Source organism: Anopheles arabiensis, chromosome 3 (genome assembly GCF_016920715.1).
Source record: "Anopheles arabiensis isolate DONGOLA chromosome 3, AaraD3, whole genome shotgun sequence".
Lineage (NCBI taxonomy): Eukaryota > Metazoa > Arthropoda > Insecta > Diptera > Culicidae > Anopheles > Anopheles arabiensis.
The window spans coordinates 87,255,233-87,269,082 of NC_053518.1; the positions used below are offsets into that span (position 1 = coordinate 87,255,233).

Below are 13,850 nucleotides of genomic sequence, written 5' to 3' on the forward strand. Positions count from 1 at the left end.
CGATCGATCGTCAAACTGCCGTACGGTTGTAAATTAGTAAACTCAAATTCAGCTCCCCTTCGCGAACGTGCGTGATCAACCAGTTGGTGTGTTTTGCTATTCACAGGGTTTACCGAGTCACTTTCATGCTATTCATCGCACGCGTTGTCATTTATCGCACATTGTAATATCCACATGATAAACGATGCATGCTGGAGCACTGTCAAACTTAGACCAGCTTGTGGCTTGTGAAAAATCATGCGATAGAGCTGAATAATTATTGGGATGCAAATTCAACAACTACATTGCAAATACGGTCGGCCAACCCTGTATCATACAGTCTTTTGCCGGTTTTCAAGATAAAACCAACAAGTTTTTAACGTTTGCCGAAACATTTGGAATTCTAATCGGATCAAGGATTCGTATTAGCAGGCGGTAAACCAGTTTGAAGATAGCTTGGAAGCTTGATATGTGTCTGCTAAACGGAAATGTTACATTTACCTCTTCGAAAGCATGGTCGATCATTCAGTCTTGATTGTATCTCTGCTTCAAGATGTTAATGCACATTTACGAGCTTTTAAGCAGAAGAGTTTATTTAAAAAACACAAAAATGTAAGAAATATTATCATATAAATTACCTCAAAAAAAGGTATTTCATAATGATGCGAAATTTCAGTATTTTCGCGAAAAAAAAGTATCACTATGGTTTTCATGCGAAATGTGGCATGAAATAACGCAAGTTTAACTAATAGTGATGATCAATAGGGACAGTATTTTAACAGTGTGCAAATCTGAAAATGTGACTTTTTATGTGGCTAGGTCAGTGTTTTAATGTTCGAGCATCGTTGACTTACCCTTGGTGTAATGCTGACGTAAACGGCTGGCAATTACTATTACTGTAAAGTAAGATGCTGTTGGTTGTGTACGTCCAAGCAAAGCTAAAATTGAGTTTTCTCAATATTGATCTATACATCTGTCATGTAGATGTCCCGCAATAGCTACTAAACACACTCAATCATGGTTGCTGAACATAAGTTCAAACGTGACACAGGGGAGCACAGCGTGCTCAATGGCTGGATCAGGTGAAGCAAGACCTGTTGGAGATCGGAAGTTTAGATACATGGGAAGCTGCAGCCAGGGTCCAAGCAACCTGGAGAATACCATGTTGATCGGTCTATGTCATGACGACGTGCTCCGTGTCGTGAGCAGGTCAACAAGGGCGAGAGAGAAAAACCTATCCCAAAAACATTTGATTGAGAATTATGCTTTAGTTCGTTCACAGAAGCAGAGCCAATCAAAGACATTCTATTGACAAAAAAATATGCACATTGATCATGATTTCAAATATTGATGATCGTTAACATCTGAACAAATCATAATAAAATTGCAAAAAAAATGAATTGATCGTAATTTGATCCTTAGATTTTGAGTTTCATCTCAGCAAATCCCACTGTGGCATAGAGTGTCTCCCTAACCTACTTTGGTCCTTACCTTAGGCCACTTTGCACCATCGCTTCACCTCGTTCCATGATCGCAGTGACGTTCAATCACTGATATCCAACAGTTCGCTTTGAAGAGTTTTTAGTTTCGCCTACGACGGCAAAGGACCTTCTTTAAAAACGCCTGTGCCGTAGGTGGGTCACACATTAATGAGCATTGATGTTTAAAGGTTTCGAAGATTATCTACGATCATGTCTTGTCAGCATTTCTCATTTCGATTTCAATAAAACTCATTTTTTTCTCATAATAAAATTACATCAATATGAGTGCAAATTGTACTAGTTGAAAGCATTTTTATATTAATTTCTGATAGTACTAGCCAATGTTAGCCGAATGCCTGGTGTAAGCAGCAATGAGATTGTTAAGTCAGTTTAGCAATAGATGTCAAACACTCAAATGATGTATAATATAATAGAGAAGAATAGCAGCGAAAACCTTACCACCAACTGTCTAGAATGTTAACGAACATATTCAATGAAAAAGGGAAATTAACTACCCTAACGATCGTACTTATTCCTGTCCGTACTGGTAGTAATCAATAGCAAGATTACGTTTCCGCAGTTGTTCGTCGATCCATTCACGGAACAGTGCCACATTCACGTACACACCGGGTATACCTTCTTTGCCACAGTCAATGCCCCACGCCACTATACCGGCCTGATAGTAGCCGTTTGCCACGCCAGGGATCGGGCAGACGAGCGGTGACCCACCGTCACCTTTACACGTGTCGCGGCCCTTCTCACCTCCGGCGCAAACAAAACTCTCGTGCAGCTTAAACCGCCGTCCGAGGTGCGTCGTACGTAATGCCCGCTGACACGCGCCCCGTGGCACCAGAGGCAGCTCGACCTTCTTCATGATTACCTGCAACATGCCCTCGTAGCCAAACACATCCTTGCCCCAGCCGGATGCGACGCAGCGCACCGGATCGAAGATGTAGTTCGCCGGCGGCAGGCAGATCGTGTTGACCGTCTCCATCAGATCGACCGGTTTGTCCAGGAACAGCAATGCGACGTTGTTCAGTGCGGCTGGTGCGAAAAATTCCTCATGGAGAGCGATCTCCACCACGTTACGATCCTGCGAATGAAACCAATCAAAACCAATGGAATGAGGCTATAACGCACTATTTTTAAGACCCACTAATTTTCATATCCTTACCTGATGCGGGAATGGTTCGTTCCTGTTCTGGGTGTCCCACTCGCCAAGCCGCACTTTGAGCGAGGCGGCCGTACTGTTCTGTACGCAGTGTGCCGCCGTAAGGATGACGGACGGATGGATGAGCGATCCTCCACAGTTGTACATGTTCAGCATTTTGCCCAGTGCCTCCCGCCCCTCAAGGATGGCCGCCATCCACGGGAACTCACCGTACTCCGATTCACCGTCATTGTTGTCGGTGATGCGAAACTGGACACCGTTCGAATTGCGCACACCGCAAGTTTGTTGGGAGCCAGTAGCTGAACCGACCGGGGGCCGGTTCGTTGCAGCTTTGAGATTTTCTGGCAAATTGAAAAACCATATTTAACTGTTTACTGAATTTTAGTAGTTACTTGAACTGGCAATAAAAGTGGAAAGCCCGTTCCGGATATACAGAGCAATGTATTATAGGGAAAAGTTAAGTTTTGATCGGATTGTGGAGAATTACACCCGTTATCATATTCTTCCACGTCCACCACTACACCCTCTAAGATTGGAAGGTTCTTAGTACCCGATTTTACGTTGTTTGCCCCACTGGATGACAATAGGTTAGCTCTTTGCGCTGCAACGCTCGGCACTTGCTCGGCAGCCACATTCAGCGCTTCTCCAGCACCGTTGCCTGTTGCTGGTGCCTTTAGCAGATCGCCCAACTCATCCCGCGATTCATCGTCCTCATCCTTTGGGTAAGGGCAGCACGTTTCCAAATAGCTACATTCATCCTCGGGATTCAACCGTAGACTGATGACGTATGCACCATGGTCTTCGAGCTCGCCGGATTTACACTTTGTCACTGGTACGCACTCTCCACCGTCACATGGCTGGGAGAGATTAAATAAAGGCACGTTTTATTCGTGAAGCAACACTGTAAAACGCTTAGGACTTGCACCACATACCTTAGCTTTTTCAGTCTGAGCATGCGCCAGTAGTAAGCAGAAAGCTAGCGTTAGCCCGATACGCCACCAAAGCATCATTGTCAGACCGGATGAGTTATGTCGCCGCAATGGAGATCACCACACGAATCTAAAAAAAAGCCCTATCGATCACAGTCCGATTTACACAATGCCTTTTGGTGGGGGGATTTCCCAGCCCGATACAAAAACCCCATCAAACCGGCTTCACTGATTAGCATTACCTTACGTGTGAGCTAACTTCCAAAACTTTACAATAAGCTAGGTAGGTGGCTGTGGAGCCGATTTTTCTACTGCGAGAACAACGGCAGTGCCACGGGCTGGTGCTGGAGAAAATTGAGAACCACTCCGCGATGCGGTCCAGTCGAAACTGATTCGAGCGTTTGGCAAACTCTTTGCTCAGAGTCACCCGGTTTTGTTTCGAGAAATTTTTCGAGAACTAAAACCAGCTTCTCAAAGCTGCTGTACCGTACCATTCTAGATTCATCTTTTCACTCGTTTGTGTGTCGCCATACTAGATGAGTAAGTTTTTTTTTGTAAATTTTATGTTATAAAAACCACCCCACTAAAACACGTTTGGAGGAATGTGTGCGTACGTTATGGTTCCCAACTTGTTTGGACGACCTTGCTGCAAACCGCCGTTGAATGAACTTCTAATCTTTCTTTTAAGAGCGAGCAAGGAAGGAGGAAAGATACAAAAATATGCTAATGCTTGTTTTATTTTCTATCAAATTTAAGTGTTTTGAAACGGTGGTTCGGTCGTCCAGCTGAGATGGAAGTTTTATAAGGGCGATCGTCAGTGGTACGAAAGAGTAATTCGATTGGTTGGGCTGGGTCTGAGGTCCCATACTATGTTGCCTGTTACATCAACCGATTAAAAATACTAAAGTTTCATAAAAATACCACTTTTAACGATCCAAATCTTTGATGGTGCAAACAAGCGTTTGTCAACGAATTTAGAATTCGTTTTGAAGAAACAGAAAACTAGAATAAAGGAATACTATCTTTCTTGAAGGAAGCGATTGAGCCGTCGATCCAGGGATGTTATATATCGGCGGCTTTTTATAAACCTACAGAATATCAGTGGCTGTGCACTGTGATAACGAGTAGGAATCTACATCACCAGGAATCTTCAAAATACAGGGTTTCCCAGGAGTTCTCATAGCGTGTAACACTTTAGTGACTCTTTCTTCAATTAAAAATAAACTTAATGTAATGGGAATTGGACTCCATAGCACCCTACCAATGCTCCATTCCTTTCCGAGGAGCCTGTCCAAAAAGGGTGCCATAGAGTCCCTCAAATTTACATCAAATTAAGTTCACTTCCCATAAGATAGAATCAAAGAAGGGTTCCCCAACTATGAGATGCTCCGATAAACTCTGTATTGCAAAAGCTGTCTGAAAGCCTTAAGTAAGATTCTAGCAGTTGGGAAATAAGATTCCGTTATGTAGTAAGGTGATTTACTAGTCTGTTAGGCTCACAAGGCCATCAAATTGTTATCCACCCAAAACAGGTTATTCTCGATACGGAGGTGTGTTCTGCAAAAAGATGCTACATTCTGTTGTAAGACCGGTCATCATGGACATCATAGACTAGCATTATGCAAATTGAAGTAACGCTAGCACCATGCTCATCCCGGATCCATCCTTAAACTACGTTACACTCGTCAGAGTCTCATGGGATACTGTTGTTGGGTGTGGTCAGGGTACAAAATATGGACTTCCATATGGAAATATGGAAGAAGGATGGGGGTCTATCAGCTAACTGTCGATTTAATCTTATGTAGATTTCCAAACCAGTTCCAATATCAATTCTGAAACTGATACCGAATCCGGTGCTGAATGCAAACCCGGAGTTAATTTAGATTTCGGAGTCGATACTGGAACCGATTCTAGAACCAGATTCCGGACATACTCACCGGTATTGATATCTCAAAAATTCTGAGCTATACGTAGTCGGTTCCGAGCTTATTGTTATTTTTATTTTTTTAGTTATTGTTTATTTATCTTATTTTATTTTTTCATCTCTAAGTAATTCAACAAATTCTGGGAATAAAGCGTGAGATGAGTTCAACAATTGTCACTACTTGTAAAGGTTTCTCATCCCTGGATTAACCAACAGATGGAAAAAAGCCAACAAAAACAGAAAGCTTTCAATAAATTCTGATCCTGATTTACAGGTGATCTTCTGTATAGAGAATCTGGATCATGTTTTACCTTAAATTCAGATATGGGTGAAAAATGCACAAGAAACCCCTCTTTTTAAAGGAAAAAAAATGGTTTTTGGCAACCTAAAAAAGCGATAAATAAGTGAAATAAAAAAAAAAAACTACCACAAACAACAGGACACAACCGCTCTCTGCTAAATAGCTGTCATCGAACGAGATTTGGCTGCCAAGTGTCTGTAATTGTGTGCTTTTGTGTTACAAAATTCCACCTGTGTGCATCTGTGTTGGTTCATCGATCGCTGCGGTACGTTGCTGGGATCTGATCGCCGTTGACAGTTTACTATGCGGTGTCGGGCAGATGCGTCGGCTCACAAGTGCACTAACGTCAACATCGAATGTGTTTGTGTGGGTGTGTGTGTGTGTTTATCTATTTTGCTACCCCGGTGAACCACTAAACAAAAGTACCTATCAGCACCGGTTACCACCGGGCTTGCCCAACCATGAGTCGCGATCTGTGTGACGAAACGTTCCCCGCCAACCTGCTGATCGAGTTCGACGAGCTGGACGATGAGATACCGATCAGTCCGGAGCTGCCGAAGCGCCACCAGCAGCCGGAAAGCTTTACGGAACATCACCGCCACCTGACGTCCGCGACCAAGCGGATCATTTCCGACAAAAACAACGGTAAGTGATCATGCCGAGAGTCGTTTCGCGTTCGCTCAAAGTGATCTTTCCCCACCAGTGGACGATCGCAACGGGTCGCGCATGGTGATATCGGGCTCGTCGAACACCTCCAGCGGCCACTCGTCACTGTCGACCGAGGGGGAGAACCGCAGCAGCTCTGCGAGCGATCGGGACACGAGCCGGGACATTAGCAAACGCTTACCATCCCGTCCATCGGATGTCGGAGGCCCCGTACCGGCACTGGTGCTGCTCGGCGAGCAGCGCAACACGGACAAGCTAACGCTTAAGGCGCGCAAAATACGTCAACCGCGCTCGATGGAAAGCTTGCTGCAGAGCAAGGACCAGCGGCTGAAGCTAGCGGCCACCCCGCTCGGCAAAGGCATCGGTGGCGGCAGCACCGGCAACGTGAGTGTGGTCAGTGTCGGCACAACGTTCCAGCAGCAGCACTACCAGCGCCACCGGTCCAAGTACGGGCACGTGCAGAGCAAGGTGAAGCAGATGATCGAGGAGATGAAGCCGCCGCCGGCCAGCGGCCGGGACCGGAAGACGCTCGTGCGCCACAAATCCATGCCCGAAACGTCGTACGATGCCGACTCGAAGGACGAGGTACGTTCGAGCGCCGTGCAGTGCTAGAGGAGCGCCCCCGGTGCGATCATGTTGGTGTCGCTGCTTGTCTGTTTTTCTTTCAGGAGGAGGAAGCGATCGAGCAGGAGAACGACGTGGAAACGTTGCGCTCGGTCGTGCGCGAGCTGCGCCTGCACATGAGCAGCCTCGAGCAGCAGCTCACCCTCTGCCGCACGAGCGTGTTCAACGAGCTGGCCGCGCTGCAGTCCAAAAACAGTGCGCTGCGGCTCGAGAACGACCACCTGCTGGAGCAGGAGCGGGCACGCGAGCAGCGCCGGCAGCTGCTGCGCGAGCAGCAAACCACGGCCGGCTCGTGCTACGGCAGCCAGTCCTCGCTGTACAAGGTGCAGCCGCTGGGGCAACCGACCTGCACCATCGCCACCCAGACGAGCCCCACCGACGACTTGCTGTTTGAGTTTTTGCTCGCCAGCCCACCCACCTCGTCCCATCCGGCACCGGGCGCCGCCCTGTCCAGCGGCGACTGTGAGCCGGACGGGGACTTTTCGCCCGACTACGAGCAGCTGCTACCGTCGCTGGCCGGTTCGCCGGCGGCTGGCGGGCGGCCGGAGCTGCGCCGCCGCACACCGTCCGTGCGGTCGCCGCCGGGAGGCGGCCGGTTCGAGCCTGGGCAGCAGGCCGAGGAGTGTGCCGCGTGTCACGACTGCCGGCGCCGCAGGAAGAAGCGCAAATCGCGCAAACAAAAGCTGGCCAGCCTGTTCTGCATCCGGCAGCACGATGAGTCACTTTAAAAGAGTGGCAATTGCAGAGACCAACTCGATCCATTCCAGTGATCCGGATTACGCTACGAACGGGCCAATTATCTAGTACATTAATTAGTATCATTTATTTTACATCGTGTTTTATCGGTCACAACGTTGCGTTTACTCTGAATGTCGGCCACTGTTTTTGAGTGTATCTGTGTGTGTGTGAGAGTGTTGTTTGTATGTTTATATGCTTTTGTTTTTTGTTTGCCTACTCCCTAAACCTTTCCAAATTTATACATCGCTCCGGTAGCCGGTATAGTTTAAGTACATTGTGTCTCTTTTCTCTCTTTGGTTTCTAGTCACGTTTCCCCCCAGTATATCGGCTTGTGATTATTAGCGAGCGAGCCTACCCTTGCGTACATCCCAACCTTTCCCACTATAACCCAATCACACACATCTCATCATGACAAAGAAGGAAAATGATAACGAACGAGATTCTGTATGTAAGCGTCCCCCTTCTAGAACGACCCAATGATGCACGCCCTTACGCAGCCCGCTCTTAGAGATATTGGTTTTGCCCCACTCACACTGTACAGCTGCACTCCTTTAGCAAAAGTTAGGGCAATACTGCTATCCACCAAAAAACGATGAGCCGATGCTCAGTCAGTCCAATCAGGCTAGAGTTAAGAAGCGTCGATCGACTGTGGAAGGGTGAAACTGTGAAATAGAGCATTCGGGAGGAGAGATTTCTAAACGCCACGTTGTCGCACTGCGCTTTTCTACTGCTGTGTGTCTGGAGGGATGGGGCAAGATGTCACAGAGTTCGCGCTGGAGAGTTCGCGCTTTAATCCTGCGATGAGCCGGTATCGAGTAGCGAGCTGGTAGCGTTGTAGAGCAGCGTCGCCGCCACCGTTGCCAACTGTTGCGCACCGTCCAATGGTGGGGAAGGGGCGCCGGTTGGTGCCATCGTACCGATCCCTTCCATCCCACTCCTCAGTGTGGTGAAACTGGTGGTCGGCGTAGTTAACGGCGTGATGCCGCCGGGCGTCGTCGTCGCTTCCGGCGCAGCCGTACTGCGCAGAATCGCCACCGTAAGCGTGGTGAGCAGCGTGGTCGCAACGGTCGTGCTGGTGCTGGCGCTACTGATACCCCCGCTGCCCGCCACCGGGTGGCTCCCGTTGATGCCCATCCCGCCCGTCGGCGGTTGGTTCGGCTTCGGTGGCACGAACGGGTACTGCGGGCAGGGGTTCGGTAGCTGCGGCCCGAGCATCGCATCGAACACGTACCCCACGAGCGAACCGGCCGTCAGGCCAATGTTGTACGAGAGCGTCATCATGTTGCCGGTCACTTCGCGCAGCGTCGCCGACACCTTGTCCGGTGCGAGCATCATCGGCAGGCTGCCGGCCAGACCGTTCGTGATGCCGAGCGCCGCGGTGAAGATGAAGGCGGCCGCCTCGCCCGCAATGACGGGCTGTTCGCGCGGCGAGCAGCACAGCAGGATGAGCGGCACGAGGAGGGCGCGCAGGCCCGACATCAGGATGAGCTGGCGGCGGGACCAACCGTACGGTACGGCAGCCAGCAGCTTACCGACCACGTCGGACGCGTTGAAGGTGAACATCAGCAGCACCGGCATCCAGGTGCCGAGGTTGCACGATATGATCTCCGACTCGATGCCGGGATAGAGCGAAAGCGTCACGCAGTAGGCCATCGCAATGCAGGCCATGTAGGGGTAGATGGCGCGGGCCACCTTCCACCGCGATTCGAGCCCGCTGCGAAAGCTACCCAGCCGGCCCGAGCTGCAGATATCCGGCGTCATCACGTGCTCCACCTTGAACGCGACGTTCGGTACGTCCGCGTTCGGGGCGGCCGTTGCTGTTATCGAGCGGGTTGTGGTCGTGGTTCCGCCGGCCGAAGACGTCAGGTTTGTCATGTTGGTTTCTAGCACTGTTTCGCCGGCGGTAGGATTGGACAGGTCGTACACCGGGTTGCTAGAAGGAGAACGTGAGAGAGAGAGGGCCGTTATTGGATATGTCTTAGGATCTATTAGGAGTAATGTTCTGCTTTATGAATCTTTTTAGCAGAATCACTTATATAAATCGTCCATAAAGAGTCATCTGAATGATACATCGAATTTTAAACATGATCTTCAGATTCATAAGTTATTGGCATATCAAGAAAATTTCATTATTCCAGCAAGTTTGTATGATGTATTTACAAAAAAATCGAAATTTTGAAGTTTCACTAAGATTTGATGACTCAAGAATCTTGAAGGTTTCGTGAATTTTCTGATATTCCTCAATTTTAAGATATTTAATCCGCAACATGCGAAACTCATGAATTATTATACGAGATATCACAAATGTTGAAGAAGCTTAGAGGACCTTACCTAAAGCTCAGCGCCGTTGATCCCGGCGGCATGTGTACGGGTGGGCTGGAGTCTAGCGTTAGGACACCGTACCGCGTACTCGATATGTCTCCATCAAGGGTTTCACTCTAATGAGGGAACAAATACAAAAAAGAGATAAAAAATAGTGAAAAACTTTGTAGATCCAAGTTTGCGCGACACTCATACATCACCTACCAGCGTGTGATCGTCGTCCGGGCGGAGGACAATTTTGGCACAGGCCTTCATGTAGTACCGCACGAACGGCGAGTGGGTCGTGATTGAGTGCAGCACGTAGCTGAACGCAATGTACACGGTCGAGGTTAGAAAGAAGATGGCCGTCGAGGCGCGGTCACTCTTGATCAGCAGCTTCGTGACGACACGGTTGGAAGATACTAAGAATCCGGCCAAACCTGCAAACGAGGGAAAGAAAAATAAGAAAGAATGCTATGATGTTCTGGTAAGATATCTCTCCAGAGGTACTCAGATATTCGCTGCTAAAATCTTGAGGGGAGAGTTCATTTCTGGAAGATATTTCTCCAGTAGTATTCAATCATTCGAGAGTACTACGGAATTCCTGCCAGATATGTCCATCGAGGGTTCAAGTCTAGAATGGACCATCCTCCAGTAGGAAGGATAAACTATCTGGCTGCATATTTCGAAATGCCTGCATAGTTCGCGCATGTCTGCGTAGGACGATACGACAAGAAAAAATCTTCAGAGAAATATCTTCGTTAGTCCTGCCAGATAGTTCTCCAGAGGTGCTGAGATTGTGAAAACATAGCTTCAGGATAGATACGTCTGTATTCCAGAGGTTTTGCACAAATTCTTCCAAAGATATTCAGATATATTCCAACTATCTTTATCCCATTATGCCATCCTATTTTCATTTTCTGTTCCGACCCGGAGGTATTATGATATTCCTCAGACGTATATTCAAAGGAGTACCTTCGATATTCTTGCAGCATATTCCTTGAGAGATATTCAGATATTTCGAAATTCAGAGGAACATCTTTGTTATTCCAACCAAGTCTACGTCTACGGGATATTCAGATGTTTCCCAGAAATATATTCAAAGGAGGAGTACCTTGGTGAGTCCCGCCGGACATTCCATCAGTGGTTCTCAGATATTCCCCACACATCTCTTCGATATTTCTATCAATTATACCTACCAATTGGTGCATACTTACTCTCTCCGGCCATTACTGCCTGCGTGTACTGCTTCGGCAGCATGCTCGCGAACCCATAGAAGCTGGACTGCTGGATCGTGCAGCCCATGGCAACGAGCGATACCGCCGCCAGGTTGACCGAGTAGGCCGTTTTGGCGGTGAACATGTGCCAGGCCACCTCGCACAGGGCCACAAACACGAGCGTCGTGAAGGAAACGGCGTAGCCTGTTGCGTCGAAGGGTGCGAACAATGCGAGCGTTAGTTACGTGGTGTTACCGTGTAGGGAGCATGGGCAAAACCTACCGAACGCTACCCGCACCCGGAAGGGTGCCAGCGTGAGAAACACGTTGTTCAGCAGTACCGTCGCCAGTGCGACGATGATGTAAGTCATCGACATGTCGAGCGCAACGGACTGGCCCGGGAACCGTGACTGCCAGTAGTCGGCCGCGATTATAAAGCTAGAAAAAAAAATGGAGGGGTTGTGATGAGCGGATGCATAGGTGGATGTGGAAAACTTCAAGTACACGCGTACTAGAGGCACTCCGGGGAAGCAGAACGGTGACGATGCTGTAACGCCGTTAGCGAGTGCAGATGTACCGAAGGATTAAATCCAGTTGTATCCTTGCTACCAAAACACTCACACACACATACAGACAAACACGTTCTCGTTCTCTCTCTATCACACACACACATACTTGTACGCACCTGTTATAGGGAAGGACGAACCCAACACCGGCCGTCATGAGGGCGAAGAAGACGAGACGGCGCCGATCCTTGGGCGGCCCTCCACCGTCCAGCTCGGGACTGTCGGCGGTGTCGAAGGTACGACGCCCTTCCAGCGGCTCGTAGGAGGAGGTATGCCCGCCCCCATTACTATCACCGCCTCCGCCGTCTCCCCTGCCGTTGCTGCTACCCGTTTCCGATGCTTCCATCATCCTGCGCGGTGCCCAGGTGTGACCTTCTTTCGACGCAAACCGTTTGAGGGCGATGAAGCTTCCCCGTCCCACGCGTGGGCACGAGAAAGTGGGACGCCTCCCTCCCTCCTACCGAGCGTGATTTGTACCTTGACACACACACGCACACACACAAACACCTATACAATGGGGAGAGGGTGACCGATGCGAGCTGGGCTACTAAACTACTCGGAGGCGTTCCCGGGGCAGCTGGTGACCCCGTCGGGCAGGGGTTGTTGCCGCTTCCCTGTGCACACTACACGGCCGTACTCGCACAAACTGTGAAACGCGTTTCGATCGTTTCGATTTTTCACGCTGCTCATCCTTGATGTTCCCTTGACAGCGTCGCGCACGACGCGGCCGTTTAGCGTCGCCTACTGTCTGAAACTAGTGCAAAAACACACACACACACACACACACTCGTGCACACAGCAAAGAGAAAGAGAGAGCGCGCACAGAGGAAGCAGAAGAAGAAGAACAGGTGAAATTGTTTATCCCCGTACGCACTTTTCAGCCTCCGCAAAGGTCACAGACGGCACACAATCGATAGCATGGTATGCTGCTCGCTTTTTTGCTTCCTCCACCTTGCGCGCTGGAATCACTGGTTGGCACGCGATTGAAACAGATTTTCCACCGCACTGGCCGTCGGCAGCAGCCGAAAGCGGGACGGATGTGCGGGGGCAGCACCGTTACACCGTGCGCTAGGCGGCACGGCTATCCGGTCACACTTTCCGGAGGCCATTTTGGCGGGGGAGGGGGAGTAAGTTTGCCCTGGTGTTCCACAACCTAAATCTGCCACACTCAGCACAGCGAAGAGTTTAAAGCCATTTGTTCACTTTCCTACGGGGTCCGGAAAACGTTTTTGCTTTTGCTCGGAAAACACGGATAAAACACACACAGGTCCCGAGGAGTCGTCCAGACCGCTACCGGGCCACCTTACGGGGTGCAGGGAACGTACAGCTATGACAAGATGGATATATTTATGTTTCTGTTTTTTTTTCGTGGCCCGCACGCACACGCACCGACGGCAGCTCGCCAAATGCGTCCTGCGCATATGAACGCAGTGGCTCGGCTTTTCCCACTTGCTATCGGTTTGTGTCTCTTTCTCTCTTTCTCTATAGTACGACTGTCGCCTTTGCCCGTTGTCCCGCTCGTGCGGTGTTGCTGGAATGTGCTGGACTGTCAAATAATTTTGAAAATGACCATGCTGCTCCATCGACTTTTCGCCGTGGCATGCTATGGAGGAATTTAGCAAAATAATTATCTACTAAAAACAAGGAATATTATCTGTGATGTGCCGTATTTGTTTTAAAATGCCTTAAAACGTGATTAATTATTATAATAGAAATAATAATTTTATTAGCGAAAAGTTCAAACCTTATTTGCTAATTTACATTTTTTATTTTTCATTAATTTTCATCTAGCTCTTGCCATAGGAAAGATATTTTTTTAAATCATCATCATTCTAATTGAATTACTTTTCTAAGCTAATTTAAAAAAAATCACATTGTCGTTTTGATTGCAATTTTAATATTTCTTATAAAATACTTTCTGAATTTCTACATTTTGTAGCACTGTCCAGTGCAA

At 48.5% G+C, this 13,850-nt stretch overlaps 3 protein-coding genes across 4 annotated transcripts; 1 reads left to right on the plus strand and 2 right to left on the minus strand.

Annotated features, from left to right (window-relative positions):
* Window positions 1-1,763: 1,763 nt before the first annotated feature.
* LOC120901986 (phenoloxidase-activating factor 2-like) lies at window positions 1,764-3,930 on the minus strand. Of its 2 annotated transcripts, none has more exons than XM_040310398.1 (5): window positions 3,803-3,930; window positions 3,564-3,690; window positions 3,182-3,488; window positions 2,635-2,972; window positions 1,764-2,553 (listed from the first exon to the last, which is right to left on the minus strand). In XM_040310398.1, the coding sequence occupies exons 2-5, from the start codon at window positions 3,639-3,641 to the stop codon at window positions 1,990-1,992; spliced, it is 1,287 nt and encodes a 428-aa protein (XP_040166332.1). In that variant the 5' UTR covers window positions 3,642-3,690; window positions 3,803-3,930; the 3' UTR covers window positions 1,764-1,989. The 2 variants fall into 2 exon arrangements, with proteins under 2 accessions (XP_040166332.1, XP_040166333.1); XM_040310399.1 differs by having other exon boundaries at window positions 3,564-3,703.
* A 2,040-nt stretch (window positions 3,931-5,970) lies between these two features.
* Window positions 5,971-8,517, plus strand: LOC120902690. The gene is made up of 3 exons (XM_040311653.1): window positions 5,971-6,430; window positions 6,489-7,036; window positions 7,120-8,517. The coding sequence occupies exons 1-3, from the start codon at window positions 6,247-6,249 to the stop codon at window positions 7,801-7,803; spliced, it is 1,416 nt and encodes a 471-aa protein (XP_040167587.1). The 5' UTR covers window positions 5,971-6,246; the 3' UTR covers window positions 7,804-8,517.
* Window positions 7,880-13,310, minus strand: LOC120902689 (equilibrative nucleoside transporter 4). Its single transcript, XM_040311652.1, has 7 exons — window positions 12,313-13,310; window positions 12,016-12,263; window positions 11,614-11,768; window positions 11,332-11,535; window positions 10,340-10,554; window positions 10,145-10,251; window positions 7,880-9,746 (listed from the first exon to the last, which is right to left on the minus strand). Exons 2-7 carry the CDS (start codon window positions 12,243-12,245, stop codon window positions 8,603-8,605), a joined length of 2,055 nt encoding a protein of 684 aa, XP_040167586.1. The 5' UTR covers window positions 12,246-12,263; window positions 12,313-13,310; the 3' UTR covers window positions 7,880-8,602.
* Window positions 13,311-13,850: the final 540 nt, after the last annotated feature.

Coding starts and splice junctions, on each gene's coding strand:
- LOC120902690 (XM_040311653.1), top strand. CDS start 6,247: ATGAGTCGCGATCTGTGTGACGAAACGTTCCCCGCCAACCTGCTGATC. Junction 6,431..6,488: donor CATTTCCGACAAAAACAACG/GTAAGTGATCAT, acceptor TTTCCCCACCAG/TGGACGATCGCAACGGGTCG. Junction 7,037..7,119: donor ATGCCGACTCGAAGGACGAG/GTACGTTCGAGC, acceptor TTTTTCTTTCAG/GAGGAGGAAGCGATCGAGCA.
- LOC120901986 (XM_040310398.1), bottom strand. CDS start 3,641: ATGATGCTTTGGTGGCGTATCGGGCTAACGCTAGCTTTCTGCTTACTA. Junction 3,489..3,563: donor CTCAGACTGAAAAAGCTAAG/GTATGTGGTGCA, acceptor AATCTCTCCCAG/CCATGTGACGGTGGAGAGTG. Junction 2,973..3,181: donor GGCAAACAACGTAAAATCGG/GTACTAAGAACC, acceptor TCAATTTGCCAG/AAAATCTCAAAGCTGCAACG.
- LOC120902689 (XM_040311652.1), bottom strand. CDS start 12,245: ATGATGGAAGCATCGGAAACGGGTAGCAGCAACGGCAGGGGAGACGGC. Junction 11,536..11,613: donor CCGGGTGCGGGTAGCGTTCG/GTAGGTTTTGCC, acceptor TCGACGCAACAG/GCTACGCCGTTTCCTTCACG. Junction 10,252..10,339: donor CGGACGACGATCACACGCTG/GTAGGTGATGTA, acceptor TTCCCTCATTAG/AGTGAAACCCTTGATGGAGA.